At 42.2% G+C, this 25,082-nt stretch overlaps 2 protein-coding genes and 1 long non-coding RNA gene across 3 annotated transcripts; 2 read left to right on the plus strand and 1 right to left on the minus strand.

The window, feature by feature from the left end:
• Window positions 1-8,086: 8,086 nt before the first annotated feature.
• On the plus strand, window positions 8,087-13,425 carry LOC129165430 (uncharacterized). Its single transcript, XM_070544411.1, has 8 exons — window positions 8,087-8,168; window positions 8,890-8,986; window positions 9,597-9,709; window positions 9,806-10,471; window positions 11,573-11,710; window positions 11,817-11,824; window positions 11,921-12,007; window positions 13,294-13,425. The coding sequence occupies exons 1-8, from the start codon at window positions 8,087-8,089 to the stop codon at window positions 13,423-13,425; spliced, it is 1,323 nt and encodes a 440-aa protein (XP_070400512.1).
• A 2,489-nt stretch (window positions 13,426-15,914) lies between these two features.
• On the plus strand, window positions 15,915-18,711 carry LOC107385490 (uncharacterized). Its single transcript, XM_015959403.3, has 5 exons — window positions 15,915-16,001; window positions 16,792-17,457; window positions 17,549-17,674; window positions 18,092-18,135; window positions 18,248-18,711. The coding sequence occupies exons 1-5, from the start codon at window positions 15,947-15,949 to the stop codon at window positions 18,344-18,346; spliced, it is 990 nt and encodes a 329-aa protein (XP_015814889.3). The 5' UTR covers window positions 15,915-15,946; the 3' UTR covers window positions 18,347-18,711.
• Window positions 18,712-21,331: 2,620 nt separating this feature from the next.
• On the minus strand, window positions 21,332-21,815 carry LOC139062600 (uncharacterized). The gene is made up of 2 exons (XR_011516151.1): window positions 21,641-21,815; window positions 21,332-21,554 (listed from the first exon to the last, which is right to left on the minus strand). It is a non-coding gene; the product is annotated as an uncharacterized lncRNA (long non-coding RNA).
• Between the last annotated feature and the right edge of the window lie 3,267 nt (window positions 21,816-25,082).

Genomic DNA, 25,082 nt, shown 5'->3' on the forward strand with positions numbered 1-25,082 from the left:
GATGACTTAATTAGGAGGGAAGTGGAGGCACCTGCAGAAGAGCTTGGTGAGTTACTAGAGGAACCAATGACAGAGGAGGAAAAGGGGGCGGAGCTTGAAAAACAATTAACTGAAGAACCAACACGTTCTCACTCCCAGCGCGTCAAAAACAAACGCTTGGTCAGCCACCCTCCACGTCAGACCCCTGACGCCAAAAGTGCCCTTTTTTGTTACTTATGTGCGAAAAGAGGTTTTTCCCTTATTTGACTGCAGATCCCAATGCAGCATAAAACTAACGTGATGGGATGTCCGCAGCCAGGGCACCAAACAAGCTCACTGTACCTCACCTTAACCTTATCCTCTTATTTAACCTTCCCCTCACCCCTATCCTAACCTTAGCCATCTTGCCAGCGAACACGTTAGTGATGTGTTGATCGCTCTAAAAGCCGCTCTATGAAGTGAACGGCGGGAGCCGAATCGTGATTGGTCGAGTTTGGACCGAGCCAACGCGAGGGGGAGGTTTCAACTACCACGGTGGAGGTTAAAAGTAGAGGGTATGTGTAACCTCCCCCTCGCCAGATGGTATGTTCTAACGTTCCCCTTGGGCGGCAAATACGAAAATTCACAGTCAGACTCTGACTGTCAGAGTCAGAATGCACGGGAAACAAACGCTTGATCGCAGTGAGAGTAACGTTTTAGGTAGCAAGAGGGTTAAGGTTAGGATGAGGGTGAGGGGAAGGTTATAAATAGCGAAACGTTAAGGTTTAGGTGCGGTTAAATGAGGTGGTTCGGTGCCGCATCGGTTAAACGAGCTGGTTCTGTGCCGCATCAGCGGATATCTCATCACGTCAGTTTTACGCTGCATTGGGATCTGCAGCTACAAAAGGGAAAAACCCTTTTCGCACATAAGTAACGAAAAAGGCCACTTTTGGCGTCTGGGGTCTGACGTGGAGGGTGGCTGACCAAGCGTTTGTTTCCGACGCTTAGGGTGTGAGAATGTGTTGGAAGAACAGGGAGAACATCAGGGACAGGTGTTGCAAATTACGGAGAAGGAAACAGAAGAACAGAGACCAGTAATACAAACTGCTAAAAGACCAGCTGAGGACTCTTTACCTCAAAGTCCCATTCCAGATGAAAAAGAGGAAGGGATGGTGTGTCATCGGATGAATCATTGCAGGAAACTAGAATCTTTCCATCAGACTCTCCCAACGAAACATCTTTTCTTCTGTTATTCTGTCAGTCAAGTCCAAAAGATAATTCTGAAGAAACCAACACATTACAAGAGCAGGAGCAAGGGAAAAGTGTACAAAATACTTCTTTAATAAAATAATGAGCAAAACTGATGTAATAAGTAAACTGAAAGACTCAAAGGGTAAAGAAGAGGAGGACGCGTGGAAGATAAAAGATATAGTCCATGAATATTATGAAGAACTTTTTAATGACAAAGAAGTAAATGAAACTGAAATGGAGGACATACTAAATTACGCAAAGAACATAAAATGGGGTCAAGAAGAGATGAGCAAAGACATTACCTTGGACGATTTGACTAAGAGCCTGTGAGCATGTCGAAGCGGAAAATCCCCCGGAGAGGATGGTCTACCGGTGGAATTTTATAGAACTTTTTGGAAAATGATAGGACCAGATTTGGTAGAAATTATACAGGATATTGAATACAGAAAAGAGCTACCTGAGAGTTTTAAATGTGGGCTAATAACATTGATTTATAAGGGAAATGGCAAAACAGATTTAAAGAATTGGAGGCCCATTACACTGCTGAATACAGACGTGAAATTATTCAGCAGATGTATAGCAACAAGACTGAAGATGGGCTTGGACCAGATAATACACTCCGACCAGCTATGTGCAGTAGAAGGTCGAAGACTTACAGATGGACTAATAATGATAAGAGATAATATAGAGTTAGCAAGGGAAAGAAAGACGCGCATGATGTTGGTAAATTTAGATTTTGAACCTTTGATAGGATATCACATACTTTTATGTTTAAAATGTTAAAAAAAAGTAGGCTGCCCGGAAAGATGTATAGAGTGGATAAAAGTATTGTACCAAAGTATAAAAAGTAAGTGTATCATAAATGGGGACCTGACAAAAGAAATAAAGATAAGGTCAGGGGTGAGGCAAGGGTGTCCTCTATCAGCAATCCTATATGTGATCTGTATAGAACCCCTGGCACAAATGATCAGAGAAAACAAAGATATTGTAGGACAAGACATACCAGGGAGTAAAGGACAACAACTGAAATGTGTACTGTATATGGACGATGTAAATGTGGTGTGTATGAACGAAAGGTCTTTGGAAAAAATGTTTATGGTTACAGAGAAATACGGAAGGGCATCAGGTGCAAAGCTAAACAAGAAGAAAACACGGGTGAGATGGTATGGTGAAACTCCAGAAGAAGGAAGTTCTAAGTATAAAACAGATACAGAGGTAAAGGAAGGGGGACAAGAGACATTAGGGGTAAGGTTTGATGAAGAAGGAAAAGGGACAGAGACATGGAACGCTGTTTTAAAAAAGGTAAGACAAAAAGTAGGACTATGGCAACCGAGAGGGTTGACCATAGAAGGAAAGGCTCTGGTGATAAAGACGGAATGCCGACACATCATGGTTGACGGCACACGGTATTCTCCCAGTCAGAGCTGTGATGCTTCCGGTTGAGTGAACGCTGGCGCGTCTCGCTGCTGCTGCTCGCTGGCAAACAAACTTTTTGTATTTTTTTTTTCTTCTTTTTCACCCTAGTCACATCCCTGTGTCGGTGAAAACTCATTTTCACCTACCTGCTCAGCTTGCGTTCTGGTTGCACATCACCACCTCCCTGCTCCACTCCATAATGTGGTCCAGCAGGATTTCTCTGTGCCTCTCACTGGCCTGGATCATCTTGTCGCTCGTTGTTCTGTCCTGGATGGCCTTCTCCAGTACTCGGCGGCGGAGCTCTTCAACCTCCGCTTTCACTACTCCGGATCTCCACCACCAGCTCTGTGCCTCTTCCCCGACATCACCTTCTAGCCTCGCCGTCGGTATATCCATCGGGGGTCCCGGCGGAACCTCCATCTCGACGGCTCCAAAGGAATACCCTCCTTCTGGTCCACGACTAGCCAGCGGCTACCCAGGAATACCTGCCGAGCTGCCGACTCCAGCGTGTTAGCCCGGCTGGCTAGTCGGGCTAATGCTCCTGTCGCCAGGGACTTCCGCACTGCTAATTTTGGTCTTCTCAACATTCGCTCCCTCTCTGGTAAAGGACATCTCCTCCAAGATACCATCAGTGACCATAAGCTAGACTTTCTTTGTCTGAACGAAACATGGCAACAACCTAGCGATTTCTCATAACTCAATGACTGTACTCCTCCCGGATTTGTTTACCTCTCCAAACCCCGTGGGTCGGGCCGCGGCGGTGGTCTCGCGATACTCTATCGCGAGACTTGGAAGGTCCTTCCCGTAAGCCTTCCTCCTCTAACCACTCTGGAATGCCTCGCCTGTCAACTCTCCGGCCCGACCCCCACAATAATTGTCACTGTTTATCGTCCCCCCAAGTTCAGCCCTGAGTTTTTAAATGAACTCTCTGCTCTTTTATCCCATCTGTCCTCCCTTTCCCCAAATGTAATTTGACTTGCTGAATTTAATATTCATATGGACAATATGGCCCTCCCCCTCAGCAAAGACTTCTCCTCATCTTTGGACAGCCTCAGTTTTCATCAATATGCCAATTTTCCCACTCACATTAAAGGTCACACCCTGGAGTCAATCTGCTGCTCCGGCCTGACCCCCTCCAACTGTACAGCTGACCCGCTCCCTTTCACGGACCACTTCCTCATCTCCTTTTCTGTTCCCCTCCGTCTCTCCATCATCAAGTCACCACGTATCATTTCTTTTTGTAATATTAAGGACATTGATCTAGCTTCCCTGTCCTCCAGTTTTGCCACCTTGACCCCTAATTTGTCCTCTACTCCCGATGATCTTGTCATTCAGTACAATAACGGTCTGGTTTCTATCCTTAATTCATTTGCTCCCATCAAATCCCGCTCTGTACATTTTACTCGGTCTGCTCCATGGTTCACCCCTGCCCTTCGCTCCTTGAAAGCTACCAACCGGAGGCTTGAAAGACTCTACAAGAAAACCGGTCTCACCATCCATAAAGACTTATTTTCTGCTCAGATTTCTCTCTACAAGGACTCCATCTCCCGTGCCAAATCTCAGTATTACTCCGGTCTCATCTCGTCCAACTCCAGCAACACTAAAACATTATTTTCCATCATGAACAGCATTTTTCAGCCTCCCGACTCCTTACCCATCCATCTTTACTCTTCAGAAACCTGTAACTCTCTCCTTCAGTTTTTTAATGAGAAGGTCAATAGAATCCATCTCTCTTTACCTCATTCCTCCCCTCCCTCTCCTGATTTATTTGAACCCACCATTCAGTTCTCCTCCTTTGAACTTCCCCATCCCTCAGAAATATTAGATTACATCACCAAATCCAAACCTTCCACCTGTCAACTGGACCCTATTCCAACTGTTTTAGTTAAATCGTGCCTTTCTTCTCTGCTCCCTTTTATAACAGCCATTATTCATTCCTCACTATCCTCTGGTACGGTCCCATCCCTATTCAAATCCGCTTCAGTCAGCCCTATTCTAAAAAAACCTGGTTTAGATCCCAATGATTTCAATAACCTCCGTCCCATTTCCCATCTTCCCTTCATTTCCAAAGTCCTTGAGAAAACTGTTGCATCTCAGCTCCATCCCCATCTCACCCGCAATAACCTTTATGAACAGTTTCAGTCTGGCTTCCGTCCCCACCACAGCACAGAAACAGCTCTCATCAAGATCACTAACGACCTACTCATTGCTGCTGATTCTGGTTTAATCTCTATTCTTATTCTCCTCGATCTGAGTGCAGCCTTTGACACCATTTCTCATCCCATCCTCCTTAATAGACTCTCTTCCTTAGGCATCACTCACATCCCCCTCCGCTGGTTTCATGCTTACCTTACTGGCCGCACTCAGTTCATACAGTTAAAATCCTTTACCTCAGAACCCTCCCCAGTCAAGTCAGGTGTGCCCCAGGGCTCTGTCCTGGGGCCCCTCCTCTTCATAGTATATCTCCTCCCTATCGGCAAAATCTTCCGCAAATTCAATATCCAGTTTCACTGCTTTGCAGATGACACCCAGCTCTACATTTCCAGTAAGCCCAACTCAACTCTCCCACCATCCTCCCTTACACTCTGCCTCTCTGAAATCAAATCATGGTTCACCTCTAATTTCCTCAAACTCAACGGGAATAAAACTGAACTTCTTCTAGTTGGCACTAACTCCACCCTCTCAACATCTGCCAGCTTTTCTTTAACTATTGACAGCGCCATAGTCTCCCCCTCACCTCACGTCAAGAGTCTGGGTGTCATTCTCGACAGCTCACTTTCTTTTCAGGCTCACATTAATAACTTAATTCGGTCAGCATACTTCTATCTACGTTCCATAAACCGTCTCCGTCCCTCACTGACCCCTCACACTGCCGCCATTCTCGTCCACAGCCTCGTCACCTCCCGTATCGACTATTGCAATTCGCTTCTTTATGGTCTCCCCAACAAACTCCTTCATAAACTGCAACTGGTCCAGAATTCAGCAGCCCGTATTATCACCAGAACCCCTTCCTTTCACCACATCACGCCGGTTCTCCAGCAGCTTCACTGGCTCCCAGTTAAATTCAGGTCCATCTTCAAAATTCTCCTTCATACCTTCAAAGCAATCCACAACCTCTCTCCTCCATATATCTCAGACCTTATAAGTATTCACACCCCGTCCCGTTCACTCAGATCTTCTTCTTCCATCCATCTTGCGGTTCCTTCTGCCCGTCTCGCTACCATGGGGAGCAGAGCTTTCAGCCGCTCTGCTCCTCGACTCTGGAACTCACTTCCCCCAGACCTCAGGAACGTCGACAGTTTTACCCTTTTCAAAACAAAACTCAAAACACACATGTTTAAATCTGCCTACAACCTCTGATTTTATTGAACTGTTTCTCTCTTTGTTTTTTCTTCTTTGGGTTTTATTATTGTTTTATTGTATTTTATTACGTGTTTTGTGTAAAGTGACCTTGGGTGTCCTGAAAGGCGCCTTTAAATAAAATGTATTATTATTATTATTATTATACCAGAGGAATGGCACCCACGGCGGTATGCCCCCGGCCCGGATGTGGCGCACCTGAGTCGGTAAGGCACCTCATCTGGGAGTGCAGCGCTGCCCAGGATCTATGGACAATGGCCAGCTCCTTAAAATTCCCGTACTTACCCGCAAGGGAGTTCCTAACGGCACAGACTGTGCTGTACGGTGTGTGTCCCAAGACTGGCAATACAGCAAAGCTAAGTCTGGACCAATGGCACACCTTAGCCGCCCTTAAAGACGCTGACACAAGAACACATGGGGGCCACTACTGTTGCAAAGTTTGGCAGAAACTTGGAATACCAAGACACAAGGCCCAGAAAAGACCTCAACGCAGCAGTATCACGAGGAGAAGGTGCGTTCAAAACAGCATCAAAGTGGTTTTTCATCCGGAAGTAGGCCATCTGCGGTAACAACGTGTCCAAGAAAGTGCAAGACTGTTTTCCCAAAAGCACATTTGGTTTGATTTAGCATATGTTGAACATCTTTGAGCTTCTGTAGGACAGCATTCAGGTTTTTATCATGTTCTGCAGGGGATTTACTGTAAACATTGAGGTTATCCAGCGTAATTCTGGACACCTGAAAGGTCTTTTTTTCAGCCATCATTTTCTGAAAGGCTGAGAGTGCTGATGTAAATCCGTAAGGAACTTTATAGAACCTGAAGAGGCCATCATGTGTAATGAACGCAGTCAAATCTCTGCCGTGTTCATGCAGAGGCAGCTGATAGTGTGCATTAGCCAAATCAATCGTAGAGAACAACTTGGTGCCCTGTAAACTAGCAAACTTAGGTTAACTTAGGCAAACTACCCCTTGCCTCATCCGCATGAGGCAATTGGGGTAGCAATCAGTGATCACAGCTTTGTTTGGTTCTCGAAGGTCTGCACACAGTCCTATTCTTGTTGTTTACTCTTTATTCTTTTTTACTCTCCTTTTTTGCTGCTGTAATGAATGTTATTGCTGCTGTGACATCAAGCGTTCCCCACTGAGGAACAATCAAGGTGTTTACTATTCTATTTCTATTCTATTCATTTTTCTGTAGTCTTTCCAGTCCCTGTTTTAAAGTGGGTTAAATTTATTTTCACTGGCCAGCAACGAAAACCAAAAAATAGTAATTATCTGAAATGAAAATGCAATATCTCACCAATTAACATCCATGCTTTGGAGCAGAAAAAGAGTATAAAAACCACAATAATTCATGCTCAGTTTGCTCCACTCTGATTTACTCTGACGCTCACCTGTTCAAGCCAGATATCTGCACCTCTGGGGTTGGGCTCTGAGCTGAGGAAGGAGATCATCAGTGAGACTCCTGGGTAGTTCTGTTCATCATCAAAGAGGACAATTTCTCACATAAGTTGTGCTGCTGAACATGGAGAGAATGTGAGTAGCTTGTCCACAAATGTTGGTCAGTGTGTCAGGGAGGAAAAATTAACACTGCGGGCCTACAATGAATGCTTTCTCTAAAGTGGTTTAATAATGAATTCATTAATTAATATAAATGTTAATTATTTCTTGAGTTATTTCAGATCTTAAATACACTAAATGAGTCTACTTGATGGTTTCAATAATGATTTATGGAACCAGCCTCTTCTGAGTGCCTTAGGAATGCGTGATGTCTGAGGGTCTTGGTAAACACGTAAACAACTTTCTCAGATCTAGTTGGTCAAAGTTTATACATAATCTTACTTCGTATTTTCCCCAGTTCTGCCAGAGCTCTGAGTTCAGCGAAAGCTCACAGCTCCTGCTAAATGACCATTCTGGGAAATCAAACCAGATTTTTCAGTGGAATAATTTTAGCGGCACATGAACCATCCTTTTGAGTGAAACAAATATTATTTGCTCAATCTACAAACAACCCATCAGCTGTGAAACGGTCCGCCTGCAGCCGGAGAGACGATCTCTGACCAGATGATGTGGATTCTGGGGAATACGGCCCCTGGCAGCCACGATGGCGCTGCCTATCGTGGCTGCATGCACTGATGTTTGGAGAGTCCTCTACCCATCCTCCCCACCTAGTGGACACTTGTGTTGTGTGATGTCTGATGTCTGTTGCATTTCTGTCTGAGGTGTTTTTTGCAGAGCAAAGCTGCTCTCCCTGTGGAGGGTAACTCTTAAGTGCCTTTTTTCCTCCACCTGACTCAATCCTCATATATAAACCCTCTGATCTCTATTAAGGTAACGCGACTGGGGTTGCGAATGACCACAGTCACCAATTCTTGTCATGTGTCTCTATGTATGTATGTCTGATCTCAGAATTGTGTGTACTGAAACTCTAATTTCCCTCTGGGATTAATAAAGTATCTTTGAATTGAATTTGAATTCTAGCTTCCAGGCAACTAAAAAAAATCTATTTAGACTGTCATAATTCACTAACTATGATTAATAAATGCTACAACCCAAACAGAATCCTTTGCTGAATTCATTCCAGCAGTGGAAGATACAGCAAACTACAGTTTGCAGACATGTTTCAAAAGAAGTGAGTCCAAATGTTTCAAACACAGAAGCTTATGAGCTACATCCTGTTCCATCACGAGAAAGAACAAAGTGTTGAAATGTGGTTGACTTTGACCCTTTCCCTCTATATTACATAGCCCTTGAAGTGTTGCAGCAACATCTCGGGTCTAACACCTTTTAGTGTTTGGCTGCAAGCTTTGATCTTGTGAGTGCAACACCTTTAAATTTGAGATCAACATACACAGCTTTGATTGCTAAAACAGGCAAATATTTTGTCTGGCTCTGGTCTCCCACAAGTTACTGCCTTCTTTCAGGTCAAGTTAATTCTCATCAACATCAGCCCATCGTGGTTTTCAGCTCCACCTTTCCTCTGTGCAGACAGGATGTCTGTGTGGTAATATTTCTGACGCAGATTGTGTGTTGTCACTATTTTATAATACCCCAGTCTCGTCCGTTCTCGATCTTGTACTTATTTCTATAAATTTTGTTTATCTTGTATATAGATAATTTAAGGGAGGCATGCACAGAGCTTAAACCCATTTTGTTTGCAGACGATGCTACGTTAGTTTGCTGTGGGGAGAATTTGAATCAGATTCTGGACACTGTACATAAGGAGCTCTCAATATTGAAGACCTGATTTGATGATAATAAACTCACATTAAATTTGCCAAAAACAAAGTTTAATATTTTTGGAAATAAACACAATGATCTAAATGCTAAACTCAGGATAAATAATATTGAAATTGAAAGGGTAACGACAATCAAGTTTCTTGGACCATGAATTAAATTGGAAACCACATGTAACTTACATTAAGACAAAAATATCGAAATCAATTGAGATACTGTATAGAGTTAAAAAGGTTATCAATACGTCTTCTCTGCTAACCCTATATTCTTCTTTTATTGTCCCTTATTTAATAAATGGCGTAGAAGTACGGGGCAATGCATACAAAACTAAATTAGAACCTCTGTAACAAATCAGTTCATGTAACCCTTCTGCTCAGCCAATCACACACAGCCTTCATCAACGTTAGGAGTTTGATGTGTGCGCGAAATACAGACAGCAGAGTGGCAGAGATGGGATCACTTCACCTCCTCCTGATTTTCTGCAAAATCTGTAAGTATTTAATACATTGTTTATCATTTTTTGTGGGTTATTGTGATAAAGTGTGAAAGTAATGATAACATAAACTTTTTTTGTATTTTTATGCAGGTCAAGTTGTCAATGTAGGCAAAATCTCAGAGATTATTCAAGATAGTGGTATTAAAATGGCTAAAATTGGGGAAAATGTGACTCTGCACTGCACCTGTCGAGATACCTCTGTGACATCCTTTGCTTGGTACCTGCAAAGTTTGGGTACTAAACCTCACCTCATATCAAGTAGGATGAAACACAGCCCTAAAGCTGAAATCACCCCCTTGTACCAAAAACGCTTTGAAGTCTTTGCACACAGTCAAAATGGCATCAGTGATCTGAAAATCAGTTACCTTCAACTGTCAGATCCCGGGACATATTACTGTGGGACGTTAACATTCAACGCCATTCAATTCGGACAAGGGGTTTTCCTTCAAGTCAAAACATCTCTGTCCAACAGAAGATCCGTGATCTACCAACCGGTGAATAGAACACTTCGACTGGGGCAGACTATGAATTTGAGCTGTACCGTGTACACTGAGCCATTTGCAGGAAACACGAGTCTGTTCTGGTTCAGAGATGGTTCATCCCACCCTGATGTTATGTATCCCAGTGAAGGAAACCGTACAAACCTCTCAGACAATCCGCGCCATGGGAAGAGCTGCACTTTAAATCTTGAAATAAGTTATGTGAGCTCCTCAGATGCAGGAATCTACCACTGTGCCTTAATTCAATTCAATTCAAGTTTATTTATAAAGCACCAAATCAGGACAAGAGTCGTCTCAAGGCACTTCACATAATAAACATTCCAATTCAGGTCAGTTCATTAAGCCAATCAGAAATAATGTTTCCTATATAAGGAACCCAGCAAATTGCATCAAGTCACTGACGAGTGTCAGTGGCTATACAGCAATCCTTAGCCTCCTGCGGGCACATTGTCTTTGGAAATGGAACCAAAGTTGTGGTTGTAGGTATGGTTCATCACAGTAAGTACCGGTGAATGTTATGAATGTCTAAAAGCATCAAATTCAACTGTCTTAAGCCGGGCGTACACTGTGCGACTTTTTCACTCGCAGCGTTCAGCTTCAGCTCAAACGGTACGACTTCCTCACAGAGCAGATCTCACGAGTCATGTGCTCACACTGTACGACCCAGTTCTCGCATGCGACCTGACTGCTCACACTGTACGTCTGGTAGCAACACGTCGGCCCTAAAAATATGCTAAAAATAGCAGTTTTTACACAACACGTCAGACTTTTTTGTCTTGTTTTGCCTGTTGTCCTTCGGGAGTGCTGCAGGAGGACACACAGGGATTTATGGGGGTTGGATGAGGAAAACAAAATAAAGAAAGTAAATCTGTGTTTTGTGATCAGTTTAATTTGACATGAACACGACAAACACGCTTTCTTGACAATCTTTGTGAGTAAAAAAAACGTGTAGAAACAAAAACGAACAGCGTGTGTTATTAGGGAAATAGCGAGCGACCGGCCGGCGTTGATGCAGGATTGCGCGCGCATGCGCCGTGAGCGGTTCTGATACTTTTTGGATCGCAGCTGCTCGCAGCGCCGCTTCAACAGTGCGATACCCTCACGAGGGACGAGCGAAATATTAAACACACCAGAAGTCCCTGCGACCTCACGACTGCTGATCGGCGGCTGGTCACGTGGTGTTAGTCGCCTCTCGTAACCCCCTGTACACTACACGACCGCTCGGCGCAAAACTCGCCCCGATGTCGTGGATTCTCGCACGACTGGAAAATCGGCTCAAAAAAGTGAAAAAGTCGCACAGTGTACGCCCGGCTTTAGCTATACATTCACATAAAGCAGTTTACCACTCTTCTGTCAGGTGATGCCCCGCCTCCTCCTGTCCTGGTGTACTGTTTGTGCACGGCACTGACAGTTTCCATTATTGTGCTCCTCATCCCCCCCCCCCCCCCCGCCATAATGTACAAGCTAAAATTAAAGCTACGTGCTGCCAGCAAACGTGAGGCTTCCAGATTTTAAATAATCCAGCTGATTGTCTTCTCTTTTTCACAATGCCTTTTAACATGCATGAACCACTTCTTCTCTGAGATGTTCTGCACCTCCAGACACTTCGGTAGGTCAAATACCCACAAACCGACATCTATACCGTTTACCAACTATTTTAATGAACGTAGGCCGTTTCTGCTTCTATTATAATTGCCTAATGCAGAATGACAATGCACAAAGTCTTCACTATGCTGCTCTGAGTCTGAAGAGGAGCAACAAACCACAGCAGTCAGAAGATAGTGATGAGAGAGTTTGCATCAGAGCAAAGAGCCGAAACAAGTGAAGAAACTGAGTTTTACTGACACTGTATGTCAAATAAAGTGGTTTTCAAGCCATCTTAATTTCATTTTTGTTCTGACCTCCAGCCTTTAAATGTCATATCTAGGGATGGGTACCGAATTCGGTACTTTTTAAGGTACCGACCGAATTCCATAGTACCGACTGAGCACCGATTCACGTCATTTGAAACGGTGCCTCGTTTCGGTACCCGTCCTTCATAACGAGAACTTGCCTAGACAGCTGCGCATACGCAAGAGCGTTATGTCGTCGGTCGCTGCGAGCCAGTTGTAAACAGAGCAGCATGGTAGAAAGAACGCACGCTAAAGCTCTGGTCCACTTCACTAAATGTGATGGTTAACTGGGTGATGATGAAACCAGCAACAACGATCTAAGTGAGACATCCTCATCTTAATCTGCTCCGGTAGGTAAATAAAATGTTTAAGATAACGTTAGCTTGATATGTTAGCTTCCGTTCCGCTAATGGTGCGTTCGCTTTCTCCTCAGAACTCTGAATATCCGACTAGAAGAACATGAATGCGCTCTAAAGTTTGGCTTCACTTTACTAAATGTGATGGGTGATTGGGTGAAGATGAAACCAGCGACAACGATCTAAGTGTGAGGCATCATCGTTTTAATCTGCTCCAGCAGCTAAATAAACTGTTTAAGATAACGTTAGCTTGATATGTTAGCTTCCATTGCCACCATTGTTATCAGCTAATGGTGCGTTCGCTTTCTCCTCGGAAATTCTAACTTCCCAGTAGGAAAAATCAAATGAAAAAGGACGGCAAAAGGAATGAAGATACACAGTAAATTTAATTCACAGTAAAGATGTTTGCTTCAGTTTAATTATCAGCTTATAAAACTACAAGGACGATGTTAAAATACAAACAGTTGAATGTTCTTTATCGTGATATTTATCAAATATGGTTATGAATTGAGAAAAAATATATATTTAATTATAAAAGAGAATTAAAACAAAGTATCTAAAATTGGTTCCGTTAAGTACCGGTATCGATTCCTAGGTACCGGGAATTAGTACTGAATCGATTCAAATGTCAAAGGTACCCATCCCTAGTCATATCTGATTGTTGGTTTTCTTTGACCTAAGTGTTTTAACCTGTGTCTGTTTTCTTAGTTTTTATCTTTGCCAGTGTTCAGCACTTTGGTCAGTCGTAATTCTGTGTTGAAAGAATAACTGAAAGCACACCTTTACTGTGCATTGTCATTACCCGCTACACCCACGCAATCTATTTTTAGCTGTGTCAGAACAGGGTCTGCATCAAACTGTCACGCTTCACAACATCTGCTATCCACTGCTATGGTAACAGCGGTTTGACCAACAGAGTCAAAGTTTCCACTGATGGAAATGCAAGTTCTCTAAACGCTTGAATACGAGAAGATCAGCATGAACTCTGCTGGCCAAAGCGACATGCACCTTTGGTTTTCAGTGTTCTGTCTTAGATGCAGTTAAAAAGTCTGAAATCAGAATAAGAATCTTTTTGTAGTCACCAGACGGTGTGGAGAAGGAAAATAGGACTTTAGCTATGCTATTTTTTTGAGGTCACACCAAAGTGTCATCCAGTTATTGTTTCTGTTCCTTCCAAACAACTTACTGAAAGCCATCACGACGGATTTCCTTAGATTATCTCTGTTCTGCAACATGATGTTACGAGAAAGATGCATGACCTGTGTCCACATCCTGCATGTAAAAACTCCACCAAATGCATTAGGTCCAAGGAGAACTAGAGATCCACAGGCATCAAATACTTTTCAGTGATAACTTTTTAAAATGGATTTATTTGGCTATTTTGAAGTATTTCTATGTAAAACCAATACAACATTCCTACCTTGCACCTAGCTTCCTACATGGCCTCTGGAGAAACTGTGTACCCCCTAAAGGACTGATGAGCTAACAGCTAGGCCGAGTACCAATGATGCCTCTTTCAAGCTCACAAAATAGCTAAATACGCCTCCCCTTGAAACTTTGGCTGCTCTGGCTCCCAAAACATTTGTTCATTAATGTATTCACAAACCAGTTCAATTGTGCCTTTTGATTCCCATCTGTGGATTAGTTTCACCTCTCCGTACCACTGCACACCTCTTTCAGAGCTTAACAGTGCAATCCTTGTTTTTATTCTGGATATCTCCTGACGGGGTGCATTAAAAAAGACCTCTCAGTGGCTCTCAGATTGAGCGTAAACACAGAATCTTTTTTCTTTTTGTTTGCAAGCAACAACTGCCCAGCGCACCCAAAATCAGTGTGTATGGCTGCTAATCTAAAACGAATCTAGACATTTCATAGACCACTGACACAACCTTGTCTGAAATGCAGAGAATATATTTTTTATTTCTCACAATCAACAAAAGTCTGGGGCATTTCTGGGATGTTATGACATCAGTTTTTCAAGTTTAGTGTTTATTTCTAGGATTAAAAGATGGTCCTGTAACTGGTGAAGGTTAGACTGATCTCTACTTTGAGCTGGATTGGTCGGGGAATGAATCTGTTCAGCACCAGCGATCGAGACCTGGCACTACTCTATCTCTCTGAGCTGCTTGCTCCTTTTGTGCCAGGGCGAGCACCGGGGTCCGCTGATCTCTTATTGCTCTCCACGCCACGGACCAGATAAGCACGGGGGAGTGGGCATTTATGTGTGCTGCCACTACTCTTTGGTATGGACTCCCGCTGTCGTTTAGACAGGCTCCATCTCTTGCCTCTTTTAACTCTGGTTTAAAAACGCTGAGATCTTTGGCCTGTGCTTTTATGACCATGTCTGTGATTATATTTACTTGTTGATCTTATCGTTTGTTTTATCAGCTTTTACTGTAATGTATTTGGTCAGCTCTCATGCTGTGTGTGAATGTGCTATACAAATAAACTGGTATGGTATGGGAAGACCATTAACTTGTTCAGTTGGTTCCCTCTGACACTGCACTGTTCTTAAACAAACAAACAAACAAACAGCTTTTCACAAAATAATAAAAAAAAACTCTCAACAGCCCAGACTGAGACAGTCAGTTGTGCTTTGATGACAAGAGAATCCCAATCTACATTTGCACCTCCCCCCCTCCAGATGATGCTGGTATTTGTGCAGCATGTGTGTACTTTGTGATGCCTTTTAGTGTTTACTGGCTGTTGATTATAATTGTGACAGCACACTTCTCCCTCTGACTTTTTTGAGGTTGAAGATTAGATCTTAGCAGTTCAGCAGTGAACCAACCCACTTTGTGTGGGCCCTGGCAGGAAGTTCCTACAGTTTGTTTTTCCACTGACACCACATGGGTTGAGTTTGATGCCCACCGCTTTAGACAATAGAAAACAAGAAATTATTTTACTTTCACGCTAGCTGAGATATGCAAGCGTAAACAAGGAAAAATCAATGGTATATATGCAAAATGTCATATAATTTAGACTTCTATGTGTCTAAACATCGGCATAGACCGTGTTTTCACATCCACCCAAAAATGTTTCGGCTTGACAAACCAAAATATACCATATATAAATGGTAACATGTAGAATACCACAGGACCATGGCTTGTGTTCCTTCAACACTACCAAAATATATCATCACACACTATCTTCATATATATATATATATATATATTTTTTATATACATATATATATTTATTTATATACATATATATATATATATATATATAAATATATATATATATATATATATATATATATATATATATATATATATATATATGAAGACAGTGTTTGATGCAGATAACAAATACAATAGTGACTTTACTTACTACATAGTAAGTGTACAGAGCAGCTTAGTGGGACTTGAGTTCATCACCGTAGTTGCTGGTGTTCGTTCTCATCAGCCAATCAGTATCGTTTCTTCAAACCCCAGAGCTCATAATGAAATTCAGTTTGTTCTGAGAAGCAGTCTGGTCACAATGACACTCCTAACGTTGACTTTCTGTCTGACGGCCCTTCTCTTCTTAAGTTCAGGTAAGCTGGCTGTTCAGGACATTTATTTAGAAGAAACAAATTTAGACTGCTGTGATAAAAGTGTTTTATTTTTTCATACAGATTTCTTCTGTTTTTTTTTTTTAGTTTATTTTGTTTTTTTGGTCACATTCAGATGTTTCAGAACAGCAAACAAATCAGATAAATGATACAAATAAATAGAAAATACGTTATTCTCTGACAGGGAGATTTGTTTTATTGAATTGTTTTAATTCGACCACTTTGAAGGGTTTTACAGCACAGGGTGTTTAAGGTCAGAGGTCCGACTATTTCAGGATTTTGTATTAGAGAGCAGAATTCATGATTCCATGATTTACATCAAGTTGTCCAGGTCCTGAAGCAGCAAAGCAATGCCATGTTTGATGGTTTTCCTGACAGGCACTGTTAGATTCATACCTGATATTATGGGACGCACATCTTCCAAAACGTTCCACATTATCCTGCCTATCTACAGCATTTTATCCTTGAGGATCATCAAGATGTTTATTGGTAAAACTGAAATAAAAATCTTTGCTAGTTTTGGCCTTGGGACTCTCCCATGTGACCCTATTTATTTTCCCCTGAAAAAACAAAGATCTTTGGAAAAAACAAAAAAAATTGTATTAACTCGTTTTTTCCTGACACTAAAATATGTTTGCTGAACTGAAACACTAAAGTGTGACAAAACAAACACAAAAAAATTGTAGATGAATAAAAAAAACTCGTTGACAGCAATCACTGTAACCCCCAAATTTCTGAAATTTTTAAATTATTGTATGCTTTTTCCCTACAGCGCAAAAAACTACTCAGAAATCATCCAGTCGTGTACGGCAGGATAACGGTCTTTTTTCAGCCAATGTTGGAGACAACATCACTTTAAACTGTTTTTATGAAAACGATGCCGTCATGCTTGTCTGGTTTAAACAAACTCTTGGACAGAAACCAAATGTCATCTCAACGTTCTATAAACACAGTGCACAAGGTCACTTTCATAATGAACAGAAGGACAATTTACGTTTCGGACTAGAAGTTGGAAAAGGTAAAAATCACCTGAAAATCTCAGATGTACAGCCTTCAGATTCAGCCACCTACTACTGCGTTGGTGTTGATGGAGAGGAGTATGAATTTGGAGATGCAGCTAGAGTCAGTGTAAGGGACTTGGGAACAATCCCTCGGTCAGAATCCAAGACCGCACAATCGGGATGTTTTGTTACCCAGAACTGTTCCGTACGTGCTGGAACCGGTGATGGAGAACACAGCGTTTACTGGTTTAAAGACTCAGAAGAAGCTGATCCGGGACTCATTTACACCCACGGTCAACGTGAGAGAACCCCCAATCTACAGCCACACAGCTGTATGTACCACCTGCCAACGAAGAGCCTGATTGGGAGTCATCGTTGTGCTGTTGCCTCATGTGGGCACATTCTGTTTGGAAATGGAATCAAACTGGATTCAGCAGGTAAAGACTAACGTAGCAACACTCATACGTTGTTCTTAAACACAAATGATACACTGAAAGTGAGCAACATCGTGCCATATGATTTCTGCAGATGACTGGAACCCTTCAGACTCTCTTATATATATATTAAGTGGAGCTTTGACCATCACCACCCTACTGAGTGTTTGGGTGGGTTTCTCTGTGTACAAGGTGAACAAACAAATCCAAAGCCACAAAGGTAAATACAACTACTCAGACAATACTCACTTTGGCTGAGTTTAAGAATAAGAATTCAGACTCTTGGATTTTCACTGACTGTTTATAAGCCTCAAACTAGTGAGCCTTTTTGCATCCCCTGCATAAATGCTGACCCCTTCAGCTTTCTTTCTTTCGTGACTACTGTTTCTGGCTTTTCATGCATAGGTTTGAGGCTTTTGCTCTTCCATGCATCCACTTCTTCCTGTCACACTCAATGCTCAAATCACTGGAACTATAAAACTTTTTCACAGTCCTCGTTTATTTGTGAACAGTTTTTCAAAAGTTGCACCTGTTTCAGATGGCTGCCTATGATTTCGCTGTGATGTTTTTGTTAAAACAGTTTGGTTCCAAGTAAAACTGGCTTTCTAATGGACAAAAACATTTTTATTCAAAACAGAGTCACGTAAAAGAAATACAGACGGTTTTGTGGTTGACTCAGAGGTGGGTTTTGTTTCTAAATATAAATGTTGGATAAACATTTGAATGACAAGAGACACATTTATATCTAAAATACCTTTCCATGTATTATAATTCACTTGTTCTTCTGCATCAGGGTCACCAAGAGGAAGAAAGGCTCCATCATGCTGCTGTAAGGCAACAAACATTCAACAGAGGAACGAGTCAGTGTGTGTACTCCAGTGTAAGACAGTAGAGTCAACATGCGTTTTAATCTGTTATGCTCCATTTACTTAGTAAGGTACAACTCATACACTCGCTTTTGAAAACAATATGTGAAGACAAATTAATAAAGAAAGTCTTTTATTATGTAGACCATTGGAACGTTTTACGGGACTCTTTAGCCCCTGCAACACTCTGCCAGTCAGGCTCACTGCCAAAGGTGATTCGTCTTCATAACTTGTTGCATTTATGTTGCTTCAGAAATAATAAAAATTGTTATGACCCCGGTCATATGGAATGTTATTTCTTTTATTTTTATACTCTTTGTATTTCTAGTGTTGTTTTGAGTGTGCAGGTGCCCTCCTAGGATTGGTGGATGATGACCAGGGGACGTTTGGATTGGAAGATCAGCTGGAGCAAAGCTGTTAAAAGGAGCCTGATGAGATGCAGCTGTGTTCTTCATCCTCCACTCATTCCAATCAGCCACCACTTTGATGCTCTGTGTTTGTGTGATGCCCCTGTGCCTTTTGTGACTATTACCTGCCATTCGAGGAGTCTGTAGGGGTGAACCGCCTTTTTTCTTTGCATTCCTGTTTTCTCCTGTTTTGGATAGTCAGGCAGGTAAGTTTGGTTGTCAGTTATTTCCTTTAAGTTTGTAGGTCAGTTGTCATTCTGAAGTTAGAGGCGTTTTGTTTATTGTTTTAGGCATTGGTTCACCCTGAGTTATTAATCCTCCCTCGTTCTTAGTTCATCACCTTGATCTTGTGATTAAAGAGCGGGTCAATTGAGCCTCGGAGTCCTTCTCCACCCACGTATCAATTTTAAAAAATGCAACATTAGTAGGCATTGCCTGGAGGACCGAGAGGGCGGAGCCGCGGCAGTGACGAAGAAGATGGCTAACTAGATGAAGCTAGCTCCCTTCACTCTGAGCAGTTATTAGAAGTGGAGGACGTTTCTCCCCCTCCTTACACAGACACTCGAGAAGAAAGGGACCAAGTCTATTTGGAGGAGACAAGCGGACCTGAGTCTTATTGTTTTGAGCTTGTGAGTTGCCTGAAACTCCCAGAACCGACCCAACAGAATCACCTCTGAAAGGTAAGTAGCCGTTAGCCATAGCATTGAATTAGCTGCAGGGTTTGTCTCCACGGCCCTAAAAAGCTAGTATTCAGCATGTTTTAGAGCAGGGGTGTCAAACTCAAACTCACACGGGGCCGAAATGAAACTCTGGGACGGAGTCGAGGGCCAAACTTAATATTTTTGAAAAAGTGACGGCAAATTTGCACGTTTTCTTTATCAACATATATGCAATTTTGAACCTTTAAATTTGGAAACAAACTTATTTCTGCATTAACACTGAATGTGGAATAACCAAATTACACACGAGCAAGTCAGTTACAAATAAAACCCATCAGAGGTATTCATTACTTGTGGTATATTCAGCATTTTATAAATCTATTCAGGATTTATGTTTTCTTGTGTATTCATTTTTCTTATTTTTTATTCTTTTTTCTCCTGTAATGCGTGTCATCGCTGCTGTGACGTCTAGCTTTCCCCACTGAGGAACAATAAAGGGATTTTCTATTCTATTCATCTATCTGCAGCCTTTCCACTTCCTGTTTACTGTAGGTTAAATCTTTTCTCACGGGCCAACAACTAAATAAAAATATCATTTTATCATAAATGAAAATGCAACATCTCACCTGTTAACTTTCATGTTTTGGAGCAGAAAAAGAGCATAAAACCAACATATTTAAAGCTCAGTTTGCTCCACTGGTTTACTGGGATGCTCACCTGTTCCAGCCAGATACCTGCATCATGGGGTTGATCTGAGCTGAGGAGGAGACTCCTGTTGTTTTGTTTATCTTCATCATAATAATGACAACATTAGATGACAACAGGTGCTCACCTTATAGGTTTGTGCTGATGAACATGTCTGAGCAGCTTGACCGCGTTGTTGTGTGTCAGGGGGGAAACACGACAGCAGCCACAGAGTCGTGCTGGTTTGAGCGTGTCGCTGCTCGCTGGAGTTATATCAGCTGTCTGGACGTTAGTTTGAAAACTTTCTCTTTAAGTCGTGAACACATTACTGAGCGGCTAGGGTCTCCGTTTCTGGGCTTCAACGTCAGAAAACAGCTGAGTGAACTCTGCGCTGAGTGAGAGGAGTGTAGTTTGTCCGAGACAGCGGGGCTGCAGACACCCAACTACCTCTGACTGCCTCGGCGCTGAAAAAACACAAAGGAGGGGGCGCGTCTGCTCCGCGCTGCCGCCACAAAGCATCATGGGAGTTGTAGTATTTGCGGTAAAATCGGCCAGCGGGCCAGTTTTAATATATTTTTGATATTTATCTCGCGGGCCACATAAAAAATGTCAGAGTCAAGGCCCGCGGGCCGAATGCGGCCCGCGGGCCTTGACTCTGACATATGTGTTTTAGAGATTTATCTGCTTCAGCACACCTGGTTTTAATCAGCAACAAATAGCTGAGCTGCTTAACAGCTAATCTAACCTGTTAAAGCAGGAAAATCCACTGAAACGTGCTGGATAGCAGCTCTCCGGTAGCCCTGGGCTCAAGTTACAGTCTGCTGCATAAAGTTATGAAAATACCCCATGAGAAAATTATTCTGTAATGTGTTCAGCCTACTAAAACTGCCCTGATTTCTTTATTTATTTACTAATAACAGCTGCTCTCTCGGTTCTAGGTCCTCTGGTGTCTGCAGGTGGTCTCCTCGGCTGGTGTCGTCAGGATCAGGAGCTTCCAGAAGAATGTGCCTTTCAATGACTCTTTCCCCCTTATTTGTTATATTAATTAAATAAATCTCAATTTATATATTTCCTGTTTTTGTTAATGTCCGTAAATACTTAAACATGCTGAAATTAAAACGAGCTTTTAACAGTGAGGTGCTAGTTTAATGGGCTCTAGTTAAACATGCAACAATGTGATAATTCAATTAATGTAACTTATAAATATCCATTAAAATATAAAAACTGGAATCAAAATGAGACATTTGGCAGCACAAAAAACTTGTCAAACACAATATTTATTATAATAATTGTAGGCAGACAGGAGACAGAGCTGATGGAGGTTCTCAGTCATCGAAGGAAGGCTGAAGGCTTTCCAGGAACAGGAGATGTGGTGTTGTCTCTTCTCTCTCTATTCTGCCAGATGAGCTGATAGGTTACAGATGTGTGAGGACATCCTCATGCTGTCACAACCAGATGACAGAGTTATCAGGTGATCAGCCAGGCTAATGATGAGATGCAGAAAGAAAACAAATCATGCAGAAAGAAAACAAATCCAGGACAGTGTACAATAATCTGTAGTGTTGCTCACCTTATGTGCTCTTATAGAATATTAACGTGTGCCTGCCTCATGGTGTAGAGTCCATATTTTGCTGAGTGTCCTGCAATAATGCAGGTTATTAGTTAATTTACTTTTGATAGCAAAAACAAAATATTTAATGTAAAAGTTATTTTCCAGGTGAATCAGCTCACACGTCACCACCAAGTGTCACAAGACCAGAATCAGTAGCCTCCATGATGTCATGATGTAATCACATACTTATTTAATTGTTAATATCTTAAAAATTCTGAAATGTTTTAATTTTTTTTTTTACCTTGAACAGTTTACTGAGCTTGCACTGTCACTGAGGTGGAAGCTGGAATCAACAGCAGACACCTCACATCTTGGTCTTTTCAGGGGTGTGGACGCTCTGGGACCTTCTGGAAGATGAATTTTCATCATGGTTCCTGTGGGTCACCAGACACACTGCGGCTGTGAACTCTATTCTGGGTGGCTATGTAAAAACAAAGAAGCAGCACATTTATAAATGTTTAAAAGAGCATAAAATCACGTGTAACAATAATCTGTAAAACAAATTAAAACTAGAAGGTGATAATAAAATGTTTACATAGAAGATTATTAAAAATAATTCACCTTTGCTACAGGGAAGGCTTCACGTCAGCCTGGACAAGTGCATTCTTGCAGCTAAATCAGTCTGACAGCCAGTGTCTTGGGCAGATTTAGCCTGAAAAAAAAAATAGAAGCACATTGTTGTTGGAGTTTATAAAGTCAGATAATATACAAAAGAATCTCCTATATAGGCGCTTTATATCATTCCTAGTGTGTGATCGTTGTTATAACGTAAAAGTCAGTCACACATGATGTGGAGAGCCTGAAATGCGACCTCCTGAACAGAATTCCTTACAGAACCGGGTCACAAGCTGGATTTCACGCTGTAATGCTGTCTGTCAACTAGTGCAGCGTTAGTTAGAGCCACTGTTGCAGAATTACCGACTGACTAGCTAAAGGAAGTGAACCACGTCTCTCAGACTTTGCATTTAGGTAGGGAATTGTCTTTAGAAGATGTTAAAATGATTATTCAGCTTACTCACCTCAGACTGGAGCCCGCCGTGGTGGGGGAGCAGAGTCGGTGGGCTGCATCTAAATCGCGGAAGAGCCACGGTGGGCACAGCCTCCCTGTTCAAACGGAGGCGTGCAGAATCGCGGGTAAAATGCCCACAGAGTCACCGCAAGCATACTACACTACACCTACTCACCAATACTAAGACGATATGGAGCACTAAACCCGAAATACTTTCCCAATTACACTAACAGCCAAACACTAACTAAACTACAATATCCAACAGCCAAGCTAACACTAAATAAGTATGTATAATACTAAAAGATATGCTAAAGACTAGGATATGCTAATGCTATAAGCTGAACTACCGCTGACCTCCTACGCTCGCTTGCAAATCCAACTCCCACGCGCCACAGGGCGTGGCCGAGATGCTCGTTGCTTTTATAACTTTGGCACAGAGCTGCTACGTAGTACTCTACTGGTTTACGTAGTACTTTACTCTTTAGCCATTGGCTAAAATTTATTCAAAATGACTCAAATTCTATGTTTTCAGCTGAAGGTGGCGCATTACTGTGGTTTTTAGACAGAATTTTTAATTTTTAAAGAAAATGCACCAAAATGCTAAAATAAAGAATGCACACATTTAAAACACTATTAGACACTCATTTATACAGTTCATCAGCAAAAAAAAGTTAATTTAGACGTTACTTGCTCTTTAAATTATTGTACTCGGAATTCTGGTGTGGTGGTTTGGAATTGGTGGAAGATGGAACAATTTTGATGTTACAGCCTGGCCCTCCTAGACGGGTTGTAACAAAATGAATGTTGTTTATGAACATGATTCAAAACTCTGTGACTTCATTAATATGTACATGAAAACCATTTTTGTGGCGATAAAAACTACTTTCAGTGTAATACATTTTTCCCCTTGCAACTCAAATGAGTCCTCCGTTAGGTGGGGCAAGCCAATGGAGATTTAAAAGGGCCATATCATGGAAAATCCACTTTTTGGAGCTTTTTACCATTTTATTTCCTCATGAAAATAAATGCCCAAACCCATTTTTGGCTGCATTTTTGTATTTTCCTGTTTCAGCTGCAAAATTTGAGTTTCACTTTGAAAATCTTGTAAAGCGTCAATGGAAACTAGTCTCGTCATCAAGCCCTGCTTCTCTCCCAGAAGCTAGTCTCTGATCTGAAACTTATCTCCTTCGCACGCTCACAGAAATCTCCCATGAACTTAGTTTTATGAGCTCCGGGTGGGGTTCGCTATAAGTGCAGATTCAAATTCAAAGATACTTTATTAATCCCAGAGGGAAATTAGAGTTTCAGTACACACAATTCTGAGATCAGACATACATACATAGACACATGACAAGAACTGGTGACTGTGGTCATTCGCAACCCGGGTCGCGCTACCGTAATAGAGATCAGAGGGTTTTTATGAGGATAGAATCAGAGGGAGGGGAAAAAAGGCACTTCAGTTACCCTCCACAGAGAGGGCAGCTTTGCTCTGCAAAAAACACCTCAGACAGAAATGCGCACAGACTTCAGACAACACACAACATAAGTGTCCACTAGGTGGAGAGGTAGGGTTGGGACTCTCCTCACTTCAGTCCATGCAGCCGCATGGAGCAGCGCTCAACACCTCCGTTTGGACAGGGGAGGGAGATAATGGGTTAGAGAGCACAGTGACTCCTAGATACGGTTCCACGGCCTTCACCGGTCACAGTCCCGCCCAGGCTGGGATAGGGAGAAAGAGTTTCCATAGCGACGACAGTATTCCACATTTCTTCTGAGGGGGGAGTTTTCACTTCAGCCTCACAGGCTTCAAGGGCACCAGATTCAGAAAAAAATATTTTTGGGGACAGACAGAGACAATTTCCTCTCTTTCTTAGTGTTCTGTTGGTATACAACCCCTCTAGATCCAATAATGGCGTAATTAATTTATCCCAATCCGTGCTGATCCTTCCACTCGCTCCTTGATGGAATCCACCTTCTGTGCCAGAGCCTGAATCTCAGCCAAAGTTCCAAGCTTACGACTCTTCTCGACAATTATATGAGTTTGTGCGTTCACAGCGCAGTGTAATCCATCCCTGAGCTCTGGGATTGAGCCAATATTCCTCGACAGCTCATTAATGTTCCGGTAAACCAGGTAACCGCTCAGGCCAAACAGCAGGAATCCCGACACCAAAACGACGAATATCCAAACATCTTCAGAATCCTCTACAGATCAGTAATGTTTGGTTTAACAAGTGAATCATTATCTACACTCAGACACAATGTTCAGTAGAGATAAATTAAAAGTAACGTCACTGCACATAGAGATGTTCTTACCCACAAATCAGAGCATCCTGTATCTGAGGAGGCGTGATGTTCTGAGGGTTGTTTGTTAACACCTCTTAGGCCCTGTCC

The sequence above is a fragment of the Nothobranchius furzeri genome, chromosome 14 (genome assembly GCF_043380555.1).
Source record: "Nothobranchius furzeri strain GRZ-AD chromosome 14, NfurGRZ-RIMD1, whole genome shotgun sequence".
Taxonomy (NCBI): domain Eukaryota; kingdom Metazoa; phylum Chordata; class Actinopteri; order Cyprinodontiformes; family Nothobranchiidae; genus Nothobranchius; species Nothobranchius furzeri.

What these genes read in the sequence shown, in the direction of transcription:
- LOC129165430 (XM_070544411.1), top strand. Translation starts at nt 8,087, where the DNA reads ATGGCGCTGCCTATCGTGGCTGCATGCACTGATGTTTGGAGAGTCCTC. An exon ending in ACCTAGTGGACACTTGTGTT is followed by an intron (nt 8,169 to 8,889) that starts GTGTGATGTCTG and finishes GTCTCCCACAAG; the next exon opens with TTACTGCCTTCTTTCAGGTC. An exon ending in CCTGATTTTCTGCAAAATCT is followed by an intron (nt 9,710 to 9,805) that starts GTAAGTATTTAA and finishes ATTTTTATGCAG; the next exon opens with GTCAAGTTGTCAATGTAGGC.
- LOC107385490 (XM_015959403.3), top strand. Translation starts at nt 15,947, where the DNA reads ATGACACTCCTAACGTTGACTTTCTGTCTGACGGCCCTTCTCTTCTTA. An exon ending in AATCAAACTGGATTCAGCAG is followed by an intron (nt 17,458 to 17,548) that starts GTAAAGACTAAC and finishes TGATTTCTGCAG; the next exon opens with ATGACTGGAACCCTTCAGAC. An exon ending in GTTTTGTGGTTGACTCAGAG is followed by an intron (nt 18,136 to 18,247) that starts GTGGGTTTTGTT and finishes CTTCTGCATCAG; the next exon opens with GGTCACCAAGAGGAAGAAAG.